Source organism: Idiotropiscis lumnitzeri, chromosome 3 (genome assembly GCF_059441095.1).
Source record: "Idiotropiscis lumnitzeri isolate Australia: NSW breed Sydney's pygmy pipehorse chromosome 3, RoL_Ilum_1.0, whole genome shotgun sequence".
NCBI classification, from domain to species: domain Eukaryota; kingdom Metazoa; phylum Chordata; class Actinopteri; order Syngnathiformes; family Syngnathidae; genus Idiotropiscis; species Idiotropiscis lumnitzeri.
In genome coordinates, this window is record NC_142393.1 from 23,292,666 (window position 1) to 23,311,122 (window position 18,457).

Below are 18,457 nucleotides of genomic sequence, written 5' to 3' on the forward strand. Positions count from 1 at the left end.
GAGCAAAAGAACATCTGTAGTAATTCCTTCATGGTCAGGCTACATGCAATCATTCTTTTTAGCTGTTTGCTAAATTAGGTCACATTTCCTGTAGATTACAGGGAGTGCCAGACCGTGCTCAGCCTTTTTCATGACTCCCCCCCCCCCCAAATATGCTTACGTCGTCCAAACTTAATTTAGACAAAGGTTGTTAACGCTGTCCTTTACCCCCTCTTCTCCCCTCCCCCAATCTGTTTTCCCTCCAGGTCCCGGTTTGGCCTTCATCGCCTACCCAAAAGCAGTATCCATGATGCCGCTGCCAACTTTCTGGGCTATCCTCTTCTTTATCATGCTGCTGCTACTCGGGCTTGACAGCCAGGTATGTGCTCAATGTATGACATAGGTGGCGTCAAATAGATTTTATCCAATATATCGAAAAGGCAAATTCGAACCTGTGACCTTCGCACTGTGAGGCAAATGTGCGAACCCTGACATCCACCGTGCCGCCCTCGTACACAAGTTAAAGTCCAAATATTCTGTGTATCCACCTTGACCAGTCACTTAGCTTTTAGCTCTGACATAATACTGTACATTTTGCTAGCTTATGCATACACACAAAAAGGACACGTTTAAGAAAGAGAACACACCCTAACAAACAAAAATGACCACATCCTAAAGGTATGAATGGAACTAAAATTTCTAATAGAATCGTGGATTTGAAATGAAAACAAATAATCTTATCTTCGTTCAGCACAGTTCAAATGTTCAAAGGAGTAGAAAATCTCCGGGGATTTTGTTTACTTGCCGGTAGAGGACAAAGATCTGTAACAAAAGCCAAACTCTGGCAGGGTTTTTGCTTGAGTTTAAAGTTCCGGTGAAACAGAATAAAATTTGAACTTGGTGGGTGAAAATGCTAATCTCCCATTAAATCTCAATTTATTTTTCAATCTTAACTGTCTTAATTTTATGAAGGGACATGTTCACAAATTTATTCTGACACCCGTGCACTACACCCATTAAGATTTTCTGTACAGTATGTTCTAAGCACCCCGACGAGTTTAAGCAATGCATTATGATTAATATCGCGTTTGTGGAGTTAAGCAGCAAAACCCACCTAATTTTGTCCATCTAACGGGACGAACATTTTCCACTTGCTGTTGACTGAAAATGACATCACAGTGCTGAAGGGCTCGAGTAACGATCAGTCATGGCTCACCTGTTTCTGGGTTTGGTCATGTGATGTTGACATGCTGAGCCCTTAGGCACTGGGATGTCATTTGCAGTTGACCGCAAGTGGCAAAATGGCCGTCCCCTGATGTGGATAAAAATGGGTGCACTTTGTTGCTCAAGTCATATTCCACAAGCGCAATATTAATCAAGATAACGTGTATGCACTAGTGGAGGCGGAAGCATTGTATTGTCAGGAACATTTTTTTACTTAACCTTCCTTTTGTAAAACGTTTATATAGCAAGTGTTAGGATCCTCCAGCAGAGCTGGAGGATTAAGCAGGACTCTCCAAACGCAGACACGCGAAAAGGTGGTGTTACAAAGATATTTATTATAATCACAATTTAGTCAGTATCCAATTACAATAAGATGCCCTTTATTAGTCCCACAATGGGGAAATTCGAGATTCGAACCCAAGTCTCCTGGGGAGACTGGGTCCTGAACGCGGCGCCTTAGACCACTCGGCCATCCTGGCAGCCAAAATTAAAATTCGAGATTCGAACCCAGGCCTCCTGGGGAGACTGGGTCCGGAACGCGGCGCCTTAGACCACTCGGCCATCCTGGCAGCCGAAATCGAGATTCGAACCCAGGCCTCCTGGGGAGACTGGGTCCTGAACGCGGCGCCTTAGACCACTCGGCCATCCTGGCAGCCGAAATCGAGATTCGAACCCAGGCCTCCTGGGGAGACTGGGTCCTGAACGCGGCGCCTTAGACCACTCGGCCATCCTGGCAGCCAAAATTAAAATTCGAGATTCGAACCCAGGCCTCCTGGGGAGACTGGGTCCGGAACGCGGCGCCTTAGACCACTCGGCCATCCTGGCAGCCGAAATCGAGATTCGAACCCAGGCCTCCTGGGGAGACTGGGTCCTGAACGCGGCGCCTTAGACCACTCGGCCATCCTAGGCTCACGAGCCAATCTTGCGTACCAAACATTTCTGTCGTGACCATGAAGTGTCGGGGGTTGAATATTCCGTGGATGACACAGGGGACAACGAATACATGTAAAAAGAAAAGCTTGCCGTCATGATCCGTGCCTGTCATGCCGGCCTAGGACTATGAGGGTCTATCGGCTATAATATATACTAATACAAATCTATCGGCGGAAAGAACGTAAAGCGCTGGTGGAGCACTCACACCAGGAAAAAAGGAATACCTATAGAACAAAAAACGCTTGCAAAAGGCAAGGAAATGACTAACGAAAATTGCTTACCACGGAAGGATAAGAGGAGATCAATCATCGACAAAAGGAAAACAGAAAACGAGCCGAGCTGTAGCTGATAATGAAATGAAAGAGAAACGCGACAACAAGAAACACTTGAACAAGATAACGATCAAAGCACGGGGACATGAGCATGAGCAAAAGTGGGATAACAATCCGACGCCGGGTAGTCAGTGTAGGTGGACTATATAGTGAGTGTAATCTGTGAGTGAATGGGAATCCGGTGTGGGGCTGGTGGGCGCGTCTCGCAGCTGCTGACGGCATGGCACGAGACGATCGCTGGAGGAACGCCCACACAGCTGAAAAAACAAAAACACACGCGGCATGACAGGCACGGATCATGACGGCAAGCTTTTCTTTTTACATGTATTCGTTGTCCCCTGTGTCATCCACGGAATATTCAACCCCCGACACTTCATGGTCACGACAGAAATGTTTGGTACGCAAGATTGGCTCGTGAGCCTAGGATGTATTTTGATTTTCTAGATCCATCTTTAAAGGGGAAGTCAACCCAAAGGTTTTCTTTATTTGAATGTGGTTGGCTCATTATGAACAGTCAGGTCCCCACTTACAAGAGGGTGTGTACACTTGTGCAACCCAATTTTTCAGAAATAAAGTGGTTTATTTTTCCACTCAATGGTGCAAAAGGTTCTGAAATGGATGTTGGTCTCAATTTCGTGTGTGAAAAAAAAATCGAACTTGAACAAGGGTGTGTTGACTTTTTATATAATCCACTAATAAACCTAAACTAATACTTGCTGGTAAAAATGCCTAAAACAATTCAACTCTTAACAGAAACTGCATGAAGCATATTTATTTCACTGATAATGGAAAACATAAAAAAAAGTAAATTGAGTAACAGATCTTTTTTGTTTTTGCAGTTTGTTGAAGTGGAAGGACAGATCACGTCCATAGTGGATCTGTATCCGGCCCTCCTCAGGAAGGGTTACCGGCGAGAAATCTTCATCGCCATCATGTGTTTCATGAGCTATCTCCTGGGACTTGCCATGGTAACCAAGGTAAGTCATCACTTTTAGCCGACGATGAATCTATTTGGAGAAGCACTTGCGATAACGTCACTGACTTTCCACTGGCCTTCATGGCGCGACCAAATATGGCTTCCTACATTTTCTCTCCTCGCATTCCTGCGCATCCTTGGATGGAACAATTGTAGTTAACTTTACTTCAATGAACTTTCATCACCTGTTGAACTCTGTTCGAGCTGGTCTGGCGCCAACATTCTTGTGCTTTCCATTCAACTTCCCAGCCGACCCCTGTTTTAATGTCGCTTTCCATCTCTGCGATTGCTCACGCTCACATCAGCGCAGCGATTGATTCCACTATTCTTCTTCTCAGGGTGGCATGTACGTGTTTCAACTCTTCGACTACTATGCAGCCAGCGGTGTGTGCCTTTTGTGGGTTGCATTTTTTGAATGCATTGCGGTCGCCTGGGTTTATGGTAAGTGGACATGACTCATGATAGGTTTTCTGTGAGCTGTTTAGCAAAGTAATGATCCTGAAGAACGGCTAAAAAAACCCCACAAATGAACTTAAACACAAGCGCCCTTGTGGATCGGTTCACACCATTTGTAAAGGGTGATGGTGTGACCGTGTAGATTTTTTTTTTTTAACTAGCTGTTAACTGGCCATCCAACAATATTAGATTATAGCAAAAGACAGCCTTCATAGTCCAAAATAACAACCTATATTTCCATGGGAGCGAAACAAGCATGGAAAGGCAAAAAATAATGCGCAATTAATCGATGGGAAGACACATGGAAGACTCGTTCTCTAAGTTGTATGTTCTGAACTCCTGCATCCATTCCAGCGAGCAGAATAATCCTGCCCACATGAGAATCATCGCCAGTCTGTGTTGGAAATAAGAAACTTAACTACAAGCTGACGATGCGGCTGGAAGTCTATATGTCTCGGCATTTTTTTTTGAGTGGTTATTTTACCATGACAGAGTGGACAGTTACATTCCATTACAATGAAAACCAAAAACTGCTAAATGTGAATTCTGGATCTTTCTATTGTTTCAGCCTCCATTGAAAAAAGACAAAATGCTCGCAGTATTGTCACTGAAAAATATCTTATAAAGGAGCCATTACTTCATAATAACATGATGGACAGCCATTTCACGGACATGCAAAATGTTCCGCAAGATCAGAGGTGTCGGTCATTTTTGTGAACGGGCCACATCGTGGTTCTGGTTTCTCTCGGAGGGCCGTTATGACTGCAAACTCATATAAATCACCTTACATTATCACTTACACACAACGCATTGATACAAAGCTAGTTTTGAAATCAGAAGCCAGTAATAAATGGCAATAACTCATATCTCAATGTTGCTAAAAGTGAAGAAAATGTGCTAGAAGCAACAAGTTGAAGCACATGATTTTCCCTTCGCGGACCACATAAAATGAGGTTGCGGGCCACATCTGGCCCCCGGGCCTTGAGTTTGACACATGTACGCAAGATGATGAAAATAGCATAATTAAAATGTGTCATTTTATAAAATTACTTGCTGTGGACCATATAATCACAAACAATTATTCAGTATAATTAACCAATAATTACACACACACACTGTAGTCAGCTAAACGGTGAATGGGGCATTCCAAAATTACATAGCAATTTTAAAATGAAAATAAAATACATTGGTACCTCAACTTACAAAGTCAACTTGAACCGTTTGAAAAAAAAACAAAAAAAAAAAAACAACCCCACTGATAACTGACTGTCTAGCAATTTAGACAGTCATAAGAGCAGAGATAAAGTGATCAGTTGTGCAGATGATGCAGATAATTTTTGCACCATTTATTAAGTGTCCAGTAGCGGTACATGAAATGCAAAAATCCACGTTAACACAATTTTAAAAATGAGGTTAATTTTCTTCTGTGGTGTCCTGGTAGCTTGGAAACTTCCCACTGGACATACATAAAGAGCTGTCATGCATAAAGTCCATTGCTCCTCAAATGAAGTCATTGATTCGCAAAATTGCTCCTGAGCCTATTTACTGCCATTGACGGCTAAAGACGTCAAAGATCCTTTTTTTTTTTTTTTTTACTCGATTGGTAGTGAATGAGTTTAAAGAAAATGTTATTTTGAACCTAGATAATATTTACGCTTGAGTGTATTTTAATAAATGTGCTGTTGTTGAAGTAAAATAACCGGATGACCGAGTGAACTAATTCTGCCTGGGCCATACCAGTTGGTTGTCACGCTATATGATTGTTACAACATATTATTTGCACAAAAAGATAAGAGCTTGTCAAGTCATAAACAATTTCCACGTTAACACTTATGTTGGAGGCCATTCTTCAATGTGTTCTTATCAATGTTGGGCAGGAGTTGATAATTTCTACGATGGAGTTGAGGATATGATTGGCTACAGACCAAACCCGTGGATGAAATGGAGCTGGACCATCATCACACCAGTCCTCTGCATGGTGAGATCATCACTTTGTTGTTATTAAACGTGGCCAACGTTGCGACTTGATCTGATACCCGATTGTGTTTGTTCCTCAGGGCTGTTTTGTCTTCTCGCTGGTCAAGTACAAGCCTTTGACCTACAACAAAGTGTACGAATACCCTGACTGGGCCATCGGCCTGGGCTGGTGCTTGGCCTTGGCCTCCATGATTTGCATCCCCATGGTGATGGTCATCAAGATCTTGCAATCTGAGGGACCCCTCATTGAAGTGAGTGGATGCAAATGGAGAATTTACCCATTTATCACCTTGCAAAAGAAGTTAGAGAAAGATGATAAAGAAATAATTTGCAGCCCATGAAAAACACCCCAAAAAATATATATTTTTAAATACTACGCAAATGGGGGTTGAACGACTTCAGATACTTGGTAGACGACGCTTAATCGATGCTGTCACCTCACAGTGCACAGTTTGCCTTCTAATAAAAGCTCACACATGCAATCATAGACGAGCAGACAGAATCCTCCCCACTCTCCCTGGGTGCAGTCTCTCCCAGCCTTGACCCACCCCTTTAATAAAATTCAGACACTTTCACGGCCTCGCGGGCACTCTGAAAATGTAAGTCGAACACTAGTTCAGATTACGCAACCGCAGGGTCACTACTTGCTGTCATGTTCTAATTTATTTCTTTTTAATCGGAAAAGGGAATGACTTTGTAGTAATGTTTTATATCGAACTTCAGTTCTGTTGCCTGGATTGTTGTTCCAGCTCTGTTCCAATTTTCTGTGAGGTAATGAAAGTAGCTGAGAAGAATCTTTGATTGGTTGAGCGAGCTGGAGGTTGGGGCGTGTTTTGTTTCTGCTAGATTGATCCATGAGCAAAATACAAATTGGATAATTTTATTGGGGTGGGTGAAGATAACCGTCCTTTGTTTTCATCCTTGTGAATTAATTTCACATACATAAACTACCAGCATTGATTTTGAAGGCATTTATTCTGGACTGACGAACTTCTGACGGACTGACCAACTGACAGACATTTTGTAAAATGCCCACCTGTGTATATACAGTGCGTGACTGTGTGTGTGTGTGTGTTTGTGTGCATGTATATGCATATATATATATATATATATATATATATATATATATATATATATAACAAAGTGATTACCAAAAATGACAAAGCAGCTTTTAAAAAAACAGATTTAAAGTAACTTAATTTGAAAAAAGATCAAAATTAACTACAATGAAAAATTCAAAACTATTGGAGGGTTATTGGCTTCATGCTCAGCTAAAATTTTCAGTTGCTATCTCCACCTTCCTCCTACGTTTTGCTTAAATTAAAGGCTGTCAAATGGTTTATGTGGTAAACATACTTTTGAGGTTGGCCGTAATGTTATAAACCAGTGGTTCTCAAACATTCTATACCAAGTACCACCTCAAAAAATAATTTCGCGATCAAAGGGCCACTGAAATAATATTTCAAAATAAATCACTGTATTGTAATATTGCTCTTAAATATAGAAAAAGAAAAAAATCTACTACTGTAAATGATTAAATGGCCATTTATTGCACCAAAGTCGAATACATTTCTTAAAAAAATAAAATTAAAAAGAATAAATAAATAATGATTTAAAAAAAAAAAAAAAACAGTTCTGAGTTTTTAGTCAAGTGCCTCAACCGTTCTCTCCATGCTTGAATAATCTGGCTTCCTCCCATATTCACATTGATGCATGTTAATTGAAGACTCTCGTTTGTCTGCAGGTGTGAATGTAATTGAGTGGTTGTTAATTGTTGGTCCGGCGACCAGTCGAGTCACCCAGTTAGAGATGGTTGTATTAATGTCCTTCTTTTGATTGGTGCTAATGGCCTCGCTTGTCCTCTTCCAATACAGCGGATCAAAGCGGTGGCGGCCCCGGCGAAGTCGGGCGTGAGCTCCCGGCCCAAAGAGTACATGGCGGCGAAAGACAGCGATGTGACGCAGCCCCTGGACCCCAACGGGAACAACGACTTGATCAAGCCCACCCACACCATTGTCGAAACAACCATGTGAGCGCTCTCTGTGAGAGGAATAAGATTGATGTGCTTTCCATGTTCTTCTGATATTTGCTAATGTTGCTAGGTTTGCGTTGACACCTTAGAGATCCTGTGGTTTGTTATCAACGAGGAGAATTATATATTGATGTGATTTTGGCTCTCTATTTTTTACCATATCAATATTGTTCATGTTTCATCTGTTATTGCTGTAGTTTCGCACTGATCGTACGCAGTACAATAGATTTGACGTAGAACATGTTCAATGTTTACTACCTTTCTTCTTATTGATTCCGGAGAGATGAGGAATTTTTGTGTCGGACAAAAAAAAGAGCAGGAATGAAATTCTCACTTCTCTTAAATTCAGCGTTGTTACTGAGCTAATTTGGCGCGTTCACCTTCATCCGAATGACAATATATCTCGTCTAGAGGTGAGCTCATGATCTGTTAGACTGCCGTATATAATAATACATTTAAACATGCGGCATTTGCACTGTTTTTATTGAAGGCCTTGGACAAATCTTATGATAAGTAGATTCATATGACGTTCCATGTTGTTAAAAAAACTGCAAATATGATCAAAATCGCAATGATGAAAAATACATATTAGAGTATTTGTACAATGCTTTAGTGACTGCTAAGGCCGGTCTCAGTGCATTCTTTTTGGAAACCTATTTGCACTTTATTGCTGTTTCATCCTTGTTGTAGTGTTTGTTTTTAGTGTTGCCGTAGAACATGCAACATGTTTCAGCAGGAAATATTTTAGCATATAAATTGTCAAGTTTATCAATGTTAATAAATACTAGTCTATAGAACGTGTGGGAATCTAAAATAATACAGCTCGATTCATACATAATCTATAAACTAATCATGCCAGTAGAACTGTGTTTTTTTTCCAACCTCCTGACAGCTCTATTGTGCTCATTTCAACAGCAGGTGTGCTTATTTCTTGTTTGGAGTTTCTAACCTCGACTTTAGCCAGTTGTATAGTAGTATTGCAATTGTTTGTAAATCACATATGCCTTTTGTAACAATTTTGTACATCTTACAAACACTATGACAGATTGATTACTTCAGTGACAACACAGAAATGTGTTTTAATTACATTGTGCAATATTCAGCGTAGGAATGGCAACTTGTAAATGTTCAATGTTATGAATTACTCAGAATTAAAACGCAATACTGTATTTAAAAAAAAAAAAAAGCCACAATTTAACGGAGTCGTACAAATGCAGATTGCCCGCAGCTTCATCCACTAAAAATCTTTATGTACCAAAGTAATGTTTGTATATCCCATTGGTCTCCATTCAGATGCGCATTGCATCCGTTCCACGTAGACTTCAAATAAACACTGTTTCCTGGACATGATTGAATTGATCATTCTTTTCTAGTCATCCATTCACAAATGCTAATCACTTGCAGTGTAATACACAATACAGTAAATGTTTTATTAGGTAGATCAACGGAATGGTTTAAAACATTTATATAATGCAATCTCATTGTAACATGAAGATTTTCCACATTGTTCCACTAACTGGGTCAATGCAACAAAATATCTTACATGAGCGCATATCCAGTCAACAGTTTAGTATGTTTATAAATTGAAAGAGCGCAACTGTGCTCAACAACAGCAAAACTGATTGGACCGTGAAGGGTGATAGTACAAATAACGAGGTTACCCACTATAGCTCCTTGCCTGATAAAGGGCTCTGCTTACTGTTCTTCTGCTATTTTAAGTCCTACATAATCTTTATGGGAACCTTTTTTCCCCCCTTATTGCCACTCATACAACTCTTCACACTCCCTGTTGGAGCTCATTGACACTTGACCTGAAACTCAAGTCAAGTGTATGACCCACTATAAATCTAAAAGCATCAATCACCAGGATCTTGTCTTGCTGACAAAGAAGGGAAGGAATGAGACACACACACACAACGCATGCATACAGATGCAAACACGCCACAACACACGAACGACAACTGATCTTTGGTCATGCACAGCTCGATGTAAACGTTTGATAAGAGCAGTCCACTGTCAGAGTGAAACTTGATGAACTTACTTACCTATTTCAGGTCAAAGCAGCAATGTATCCATTAGTGATACTATTTCCGTCTTCAATTATTTTCTGTTACGCCCTCAGGAAGAAAACATTTTGCCACCCCCCGGCGCCAGAGCAGGATTGTCTGGTGGCTACGGGTCTTGCGCCTCAAGAGTAGGGTTGCGTGGCGGGTCATACGCTTCCGGAACAGTGGCGGGTGGCAGCCGCCAGGCGTGCAGTGCCCGAATAGGGATGGGTGGCGCCCGCAGGTGTGCACCGCTGGATCAAGGACAGGTCATGCCCCACCCGAACAATAACGAAAAGAGATGATTCCATCGTCTCCGACTGTGACTACCACATGAAATTGTCCCACCTTCCTGCTCCTCTCCAAAGCAAGTTGCTAACATCGGCTAACTTAGTGCAATCGTCCGAATACAAACTAGGTTGCTGCTTGAAGAAAAAGAAATAGTCCAGCAGGAATCGGCCACAAACTCCGAACCTCCCCGGAATAATGTTCGAGTGACAGAATGTTGGGTTCATGGTAAAAAGCAGCAGCAGCTGAGATGATCGCGTCCTGATTCAAAGTCGCGGGATGGGTTGAGCAGGTGGTGACGTCCTCGGCAAAGCACTGGAGATTGGCCAGCCAGCCATTGTGTTGACGCTGGTGGATGAGTTCTGAATCGATGCCATCGTGTCTCCCAGGCGTTGCTCATGTCTGCCACACAGTGCTGCCTGAGTGTGGACTGCTTGGGAAATTGCGTCCGAGTCGGATGGGTCCTTGATAAGTCCGAAGGTTCTGTTACGTGTGGACCAAAATTTAGACCCAGGAGCAGACAGGACACGGAAGTGCGAAAGTATTTCTATTTGGAAAAAAGTAACAACAGTGAGTGGGGCTGGATGCGGAAGATATCGAAGAAAGTTTAACAACTTAAAGACTGAGCGATGTCAGGCCAAAGATGACAAACTGAACTATCAACTGACATGATGGAGCCAACGCAAAACACAGTCACACTAATTAGAATAAAGCTTGTACAGTAGAATGTATTTGATTTCTAAGAATCTCTTGATGAAAAATGTTTCCTCTATTGAAGCAGCATGTTCATGTTGAAATGACACAACATCACAGTGTCATACAATAAAGGAATACTTTTTTAAGGTCTTGTATTTAATGAACCCGGAGGCCTTGGATTGTTTTCATGTTGGGTTGTGATGGTGGTTCATGAAGAATGAGGTATTTTTTAAGGTCGAACTTGTGGTTAAAAAAAAAAAAAGAGAGAGAACCAGTGGAAATAAAATGTAAATTGAAACATGGAAACATTCACTCATTATCAATCTTGGTGCTATGCATACAGCATGTTTCAACTTTTTTTTTCCTTAATCTAGTATCATATTTTAAAGTACAGTTGAGTTGTATTTATTTTTTAGTATAGTCCTATACGTATACAATTATTTATCTTTAGTAACTGTAAACATTCAAATGCAATGTTGGGCATGATGGACGTACTTTGCGAGTTAAGTATATTTTTAAGGGGTACTTGGTGTTTAAAAAAAAAAAAAAAATCATTTCTGGACAGAGATGACCTCTGAACCAAAAGCGACTCAAACACCACTACCCCCATGAAACTGGAAGCAAACCATAGTCACAGGTTTTAATTTTTTATTAAAAAAAAAAAAAAAGAAATACATCTTTGCTTATTACATAAAAACAAAGAAAATATCCAAATAAAATCCCACATTCAGTGTAACAACTCACACAAATCATTTTCACATGCACGTATGAGAAATAAAAAGTTACTTTACACCAAAATAGAATCGTAGCATCAGAACATTTGATCAATTTATAAAGCTTTTAAAAATACTCTTTGATAGTTTGACAAAAGTTGACATGCTAACGCTGTTTGGGTCTTTAAGGCCGTGCACACATCAGCCAATACCGGATGTCAATGTTTCATTTAAACTGGAGGAGTATTTAGGAGGGGCACGCTCACAACAACCCCCTGGAGGTAAACAAGACATGACACAGTTAGTTAATAAGTCACTTGCTGAGGTCGTACCAACAACATTGGGTCAGGTGGTGGTCCCCCAAAATAAGAGCAAACACCCATAACCAAAGACAAAGTTAAGTCCAAGAATTTCCATCAAGTGTAAACGTGAGAGTGATGTTGAGAATGATGTGGAAACAAAATTGGCAAGAATCCCTCCTAAGGACGTCCATGAGAAAGGGGACATGTCTTTGCAAGCGTTCATGAGATTAACATATACGATGTAACCTTTTATGACGCTTGGCTGTTGGCAGTGAGAATTCTATTTGGGGAAGACTGCTCCTTCACTCTGGAAACATGGGAAGTGAGCCAAGAAAATAACTCCTAAATGCACTTTGAACCCAAATGTGCCAACACCCTGTGCATGCGTGAATATAACGAATGAACTGCGTGCCAGTGAGGATAAATCAATTCAAGAAATAGTTGTATGCGGTGTGTGAGTAATGGCTCCTAGATTATATAACCTTGCAATGTGCTAGTGGGGAAGGAGTGGACGTGAGGGGAGGAGGTGCCTGCAAACCGGAGGCCCCTCTGAAAAGCATCATGTGAACATAGTGATTAACACCGTGCTATGGATCGCTAAAAAGAGTTGGGTTCAAAATAATTTGGGGACAAAAATGGATCAATCCACCTTCTGGGTGAATTTAACCCACCTTCTTGAATTTTGTACAAAACAGCGTAATTCTTTGGGTTGCTTTGTACAAAACTACCCATTTTTTGGCTTAGGTCAAATTGACCTATAGGCAGTGGATGGGTGCATTTTTGACACCAAATTGTGTTATTTTTAACCCAACTGTTTTTAGAGTAGTGCTGTGAACGTCCGGCAGGTGCAATGTGACTGATGGGAGCATGCATGTGACGTAATTGTGTGTGTCTGTGTGTTTGTGGGGCCAGCCCGTCTTTGTGCTCATAGGGCAATGCTGTTGGTGCGGTGCTCAGAAAAGCAGAGCAGTGAGATGGAAGGGTCGTTGCGGTCGCCGGGCAGACCCCTGGTGTCGCCCGTTTCCATTGGATTCCTGCTAATGACCAGATCCAGGCTGGCTCCCGCTTCCGTAATCAGTGGCACAGTCAGACAGCAGTCCAAGTCTCTGGTCCGCATACGGTTCACCTGGAAGAAGCCATCAACACTAAAATCTGATTTGACATCACTAAGATGACATTTTCATTTTGTATGTTATTGACCAATATTACTTGTTTGAGTTTCACATATTTTCTAATCTGCATATTCGTCATTCATTACAGTATTCACAAACTCAACTGTTTAGTTTTTTGGGGGGGGTTTTCGGTGAAAGCCTTCCCCATCTATTGCCGAAATTATGACTTGACCTAATAACTTAGTTTTGTGACTAATTGATGCTAATTATAATCGCCATGAAAAGAATCACAAAAAAGTGGAAAATGGGTCAAAGAAATAAATAGGTGAATTTGCAAATGCCTAACGATGAATATGCAGGGGTTCACTGTATAAAAAAATATTCATCTGCGTATATTCTTTATCCTCTTTGTGATACAGCGACCATAATTGCAGTTTGCAGAGTAACTGTACAACTGTACACAAACTAATTATTTCTTTTCATTGATTATGCTACGGAACAAATTAAACTTGCATCTCAAGGCAGCGTTGTATGTTGAACTGCTTCATCTCAACTAAGTGGCAAGTTCAGAATGTGATGGGAGAACCCAAGTTTTTCCTGAGTTTGTGGAAACCATGGAGCATGCGCATATACATGCGCACTACATTTTATCCCAAATTCAAATCAACGGTAAGCCATTTCCATTTAAGGGTTATTTTTGTGTTTAGAAATAAGCAACCGTTTTGGGATCACTAGTAATACATGCTTTTAGGAGGACCGTCATGAGCAGGATGTTGCTAAATGGTGACAAAGCCCTACTTCCCTATTAGACAGGACGTTGGCACCATCTTGTGGCATGTTAGGACATTTCAATATGAGCACCTAATAATCAAGAGGTGAGGAATACCTGTGAATATTTGACTTACCCGGCCACTGCTAACCAAAGTGTTAGTGTTATGTTCTTATGACTAAATAGTCTTGTGGCAAACGTAAAACAAGGCCTTTTCAACTTTCCTCCATACTAAACTTGGTCAACACTGTTAAAATAAATTCTGGGTATTTTTTTTTCAAAGAATGACGTGCGGTAGACCACAGAAACGATATTCAAATGAGCATTAGTGTTGCCCTGCTCATGTCCACTTCCCTCCATGCCAACATAGAAAGTGCTATTGGTTACGGCTTTATATTTACTATTAGTCAATTTCGTCACCCAAAGACCAGAAACGGCGGCAACATCATGACTCAGTGTGGCCATTAGCTTTGTATTGGCTCTGTCGGTAAAGGACAAGAGAAAGCACATTTGGGTTCATAGAAATAAAAGGCACCTGAAGTATACGATCGTAAGGCTTCAAGCCTGCCCGCTCAGCTGGGCCTTTCGGGCGGATCATGTTGACAAACACTCCTTTTTCCACAAGCCCGTCAGATACGCTGAATCCAAAGTCACGGCTCTCTCGGTCCTTTTTGATTATCACCTGCACACATATATAGTGTAACATTAATTTAGTAAGTATTAAATTCACATACCACTCTGTGTCAGTCAACATATTTTTTATGATGAACAATAAACACTTGTCCACTTTTTTTAAGCAGTTCTATCAAAGTGACTCAGTGACTTCTGAATTTAAAGGAAGCAATGAGGCAAAAAAAAAGATGAAAATATTGAGTACATTTTAAAAACCCAATGTAAATTTTTTTTTTTTTAAAACGAATTAAATATCTTAAAAGTCTGTGTGAATTTGCATTAGGTAGCAGGTAGCTCTCCAAGTGTCAGTGTCACATATCTAATTCACTGCAACTTGATTGGATGTTGGATGACTTGAGAGGTTGTTTCATTGCTTGATGTCAGCGGCTCCCCCAAATTTTTTACCTTAGCCCATGAAGTAATAAGTCAACTGCAATGTATTTTCCCACCAGCCCATCTGAAAAACGTCTTTCAAATGTTGAGCCTGTCAACACACAGCTGTGTCATGACCAAACAGCAGCTTTGATTTGAAGCCATGATGACTCTCAATGATAACAGTCAACTCAAAATCGGATCTCACCCAAACGGCATTGACTCACTAAGGTCTGTCAGTGAAGGACAGCTTCCATCAACAAGATATTCTGCATGCTCAGAAAACACCGTTTTGTAAACATACATTAAGATGAGTGAAGCGTTTGTCATCTTAATGTTACCCACGTGTGCAGAATTTTAAAATCAAGTCATAGCCGATTTTCCAAAAACAAGACCAGACTACCTTGTGCAGGGCGAGAGTCATCGAAGACAAACTATTGGAGCTTCTGCCACATCCAGTCAACATGTTGACGTTGCTCCTCTTATTTGGGGCCACTTTAGTTTCCTCTTGTTTGATGGGACTTAATGGGATCTCCGACAGAAACATTGAGTCTTCATCGGTCTTGGTCTCTTCAAGATACAGACTAAGCGCACTACCTGTCATAGACGCCTGCAAGAGAACAAAGAAATAAAATGTATTGAAGCTATTATGCGTTGTGCTTTGTAAACCACGTCGTATGGCAACACGTGTCCCGTCTGCCTCGGCTGAATAGAACAGCAGATTACACACTCAAGAGATTAGCACAAAGCTTCATCTGTCACAATCATATAGCCCGACACCGATTTGTGAGTCGAGTCGGTCAAAGCAGGTGGAGAGAAGGAGGAGGGAAACGGGGGAGGCCTACCTCCAGCTCGCGGAGGATCTCAGACTGGCCACAAGTCTCCAGGTCCTGCAGAGCCTGGGACCAGAAGCTATCGTCCTGATTCATGGTGCCATGGCAATGAGGGGGGCTGATGAATCTACGACAATGCAGGAACCACAACATGAGAGCAGTCTTGCCGTCTTGAGGCCGGTGCTGCCTTCAAAAGCAGCGTGGGAAATGTAGATTTTTTTTTTTGTTCTTTTTGGGGGGGCTTTGCCGAGTCCCTTTGAAAGTCTCAACACCACACTGGACACATCTCAAACACTGAAGAGTCCTTCACAAATATTTCCTTTCTTTTTTTTTTTAATACAAAAGCAATTGGCAACCCCACAAACAATCCTGCCCCCCCCACAAAAAAAATAAAATAAAATACAACAATGAAAGCATGTGACCAAAACAAAAACAAAACAAGCAAAAGGAGACACATGGCTGACGTGTCCTGATGTGTTTTGGTGTGGACATGAAAAAGATGACACACCAAAGAGCTTGTGGGCAATTAGTAAAGCAGATCAGAGAGAGAATACCTGAGAAAGAAGAAGAAAAAGGACAGTTTGGACAAGCAAACAAAACATGAAAGCATCAATTGACAAGCAAAGGCTATTTTGGCGCTTTAATATCAATCCGTCGCGATCTACGGTATATGACTCAGACAGAGCACTTTGCCTTTGTCAATGAAATCAAACACAGGAATAAAAACAAAGCAAAGAAGCTGATAGAAATTAAGTTCCATGAAAGAATTAAAGCTGCACTGACATCAAGGAGGCGACCGGAAGAAAACGGAGGGAGGCGGCCTGTGCTTTCTTACCCGGGCATCTTGTCCCAGTCATCCTCAGTTAGTCTCCCATCGTAGAGTCCCGTGTGGTGCATCAGTCCTGCAGAGCTGGACCCGACTGGGCTCCTGTACTTTGTCCTTCTCCATTCATTGGAATTGAGTAACATATCTTTGTGAAGATATGTTCCTAAGAAACAACAATAATTTTAGAAGAATCCGGAGCGTCAATGAGTCTGTTTTGGAAAGAACATACTCTCTAAACCTCACCTTGACTACTGTAGCCGGCGTCGCATCCCGAGCCGTCCCAGGAGCTCATTGCGGAGTCGATACTGGGCACGGTGGCGGAGTACATCTCAGAATGTTTCCCGATTCTTTGTGAGTCCAACAGGTCATCGTCTAGGTCACTCAGAAAGCCAGCTTCTCTGTCCAGAACACGCCTCGCATCATATTCTGGAAGTGAGTCGAGACAATCAAGCCGAAGATTAATACAATCCAAACGTTGAGATTCTACACTTAGGACTCTTTTCACATTTGTTAATAAGCACCAGAGTACTTCTGAGTGGCAGAACGCAAAGGACTACTGCTGATGAGGCATGGTGCAATTACCAGTTTCAAGGTGTACCGTGGTTTGAAAAAGTCTGTTTCAAAACCACCCACAACATTATGTATGGAGGTTTTTTTGTTGTTTTTTTTGTTTTTTTTTGAGAACGCTGTCTTGAAATTAATTTTTGCAACCAGCGATGAGTGTTAGCTTGATTGCTAGCAAAGCAGACATGACAGCTAACTAGCACGTCTAATATCAGCTCATTTCCTCTCTCATATTATATATATATATATATATATATATATATATATATATATATATATATATATATATATATGTATATATATATATATATATATATATATATATATATATATATTCATGAAGCAGAGAAGTCATTACACATTTTCTGCCGAATATATACTCCAACAATTGTGCCAAAATTTAATTGAGCTGGTATCGTGCTAAAGGCTTCCCCCAATGTTACATCTATGCAAAATTACAACAGCTGGATGTCCAGACCAACTTAAGTTACTCCACTGAATACAAATTTATTTTGAAGTGTTTTCTCGCAGAAAAAAATAAGGTACATACTCGTGATTATTTTTCTGCTGCAGGTTTCTACTATTCTAATACAGAGCGCTTATTGCGATATTTTAATGTTCAAGTGCGTTTTAAAAGAACAAATTGAAAGATTAGTTGTTAAACTAAGATTTTACTCAATGTACTAAATTAGTGTTACTGGGGAAAAAAATCATTTTCATTCACTCTTGCATTCCACCTCAACTTACCACTTGAAATAGGACCTCCTTCTATGACCTCATGTAACATCTTTTCAACTTACATGGCACACATTCAAGCTGTGGTAGTTAAAAAAAAAAATAATCCAAATTCAAACCATATCCTTTTTTTTTTTGTTTTTTTAAACACTCGCTTCACCTCAAATGACATGCAAGGATTTGTTTACTGGCCGTGCCTTTTAAGGGGAACTCAACCCTAACATTATCTTTAAAATATGTTCCAAGCATTCCCGCTAGACCGTGTATTCCGATTAATCGTTGTTTTTGTGGAATATGCATTATCCACCCGTTTTAATCCATTTTAGGGTGCGGCCTTTTTTACCATTTGTTGCCGACTGAAAACGACATCACAGTTGCTCGGGGCTCAGGTATCAGAATCAGATGAGAAATACCTTTATTGTCTTTGTACTCAAGTGTGCAACAAGATTAGAGAGAGAGATAGGTAATGACCAATGACCAATCACAACTCAGCTCAGAAAAACGAAGTAACAGAAAACTGGTGAGCCATGATTGGTTATTACCTGAGCAACTGCAATGTCATTAGTTGACAACAAGCGGCAAAATGGCCACCCCTTGACATGGATAAAAAAAGGGTGGAAT

General features: G+C 40.9%; 2 protein-coding genes across 5 annotated transcripts in view; one reads left to right on the forward strand and one right to left on the reverse strand.

Moving 5' to 3' along the window:
• Window positions 1–13,228, forward strand: part of LOC148340482 (sodium- and chloride-dependent taurine transporter-like) — a 26,981-nt gene extending 13,753 nt beyond the window's left edge. For 2 of the 4 annotated variants that reach the window (XM_088290462.1, XM_088290461.1), the window contains exons 9-15: window positions 246–358; window positions 3,308–3,445; window positions 3,783–3,885; window positions 5,778–5,878; window positions 5,958–6,128; window positions 7,752–7,906; window positions 10,032–11,084. In XM_088290462.1, the coding sequence (XP_088146588.1) occupies window positions 246–358; window positions 3,308–3,445; window positions 3,783–3,885; window positions 5,778–5,878; window positions 5,958–6,128; window positions 7,752–7,906; window positions 10,032–10,107 (857 nt within the window). In that variant the 3' untranslated portion in view covers window positions 10,108–11,084. Of the gene's footprint in view, window positions 1–245; window positions 359–3,307; window positions 3,446–3,782; window positions 3,886–5,777; window positions 5,879–5,957; window positions 6,129–7,751; window positions 9,255–10,031; window positions 11,085–12,865 lie in introns of those variants that run through there. The other 2 variants (XM_088290463.1, XM_088290464.1) reach the window with 2 other exon arrangements.
• LOC148340483 (glutamate receptor-interacting protein 2-like) overlaps window positions 11,573–18,457 on the reverse strand; it is a 26,385-nt gene continuing 19,500 nt past the window's right edge. The window contains exons 19-24 of the mRNA XM_088290465.1: window positions 16,781–16,963; window positions 16,547–16,700; window positions 15,724–15,838; window positions 15,282–15,488; window positions 14,370–14,516; window positions 11,573–13,079 (exon numbers count right to left, since the gene is read on the reverse strand). Coding sequence (XP_088146591.1) covers window positions 12,879–13,079; window positions 14,370–14,516; window positions 15,282–15,488; window positions 15,724–15,838; window positions 16,547–16,700; window positions 16,781–16,963 — 1,007 coding nt within the window. The 3' untranslated portion in view covers window positions 11,573–12,878. The remainder of the gene's footprint in view (window positions 13,080–14,369; window positions 14,517–15,281; window positions 15,489–15,723; window positions 15,839–16,546; window positions 16,701–16,780; window positions 16,964–18,457) is intronic.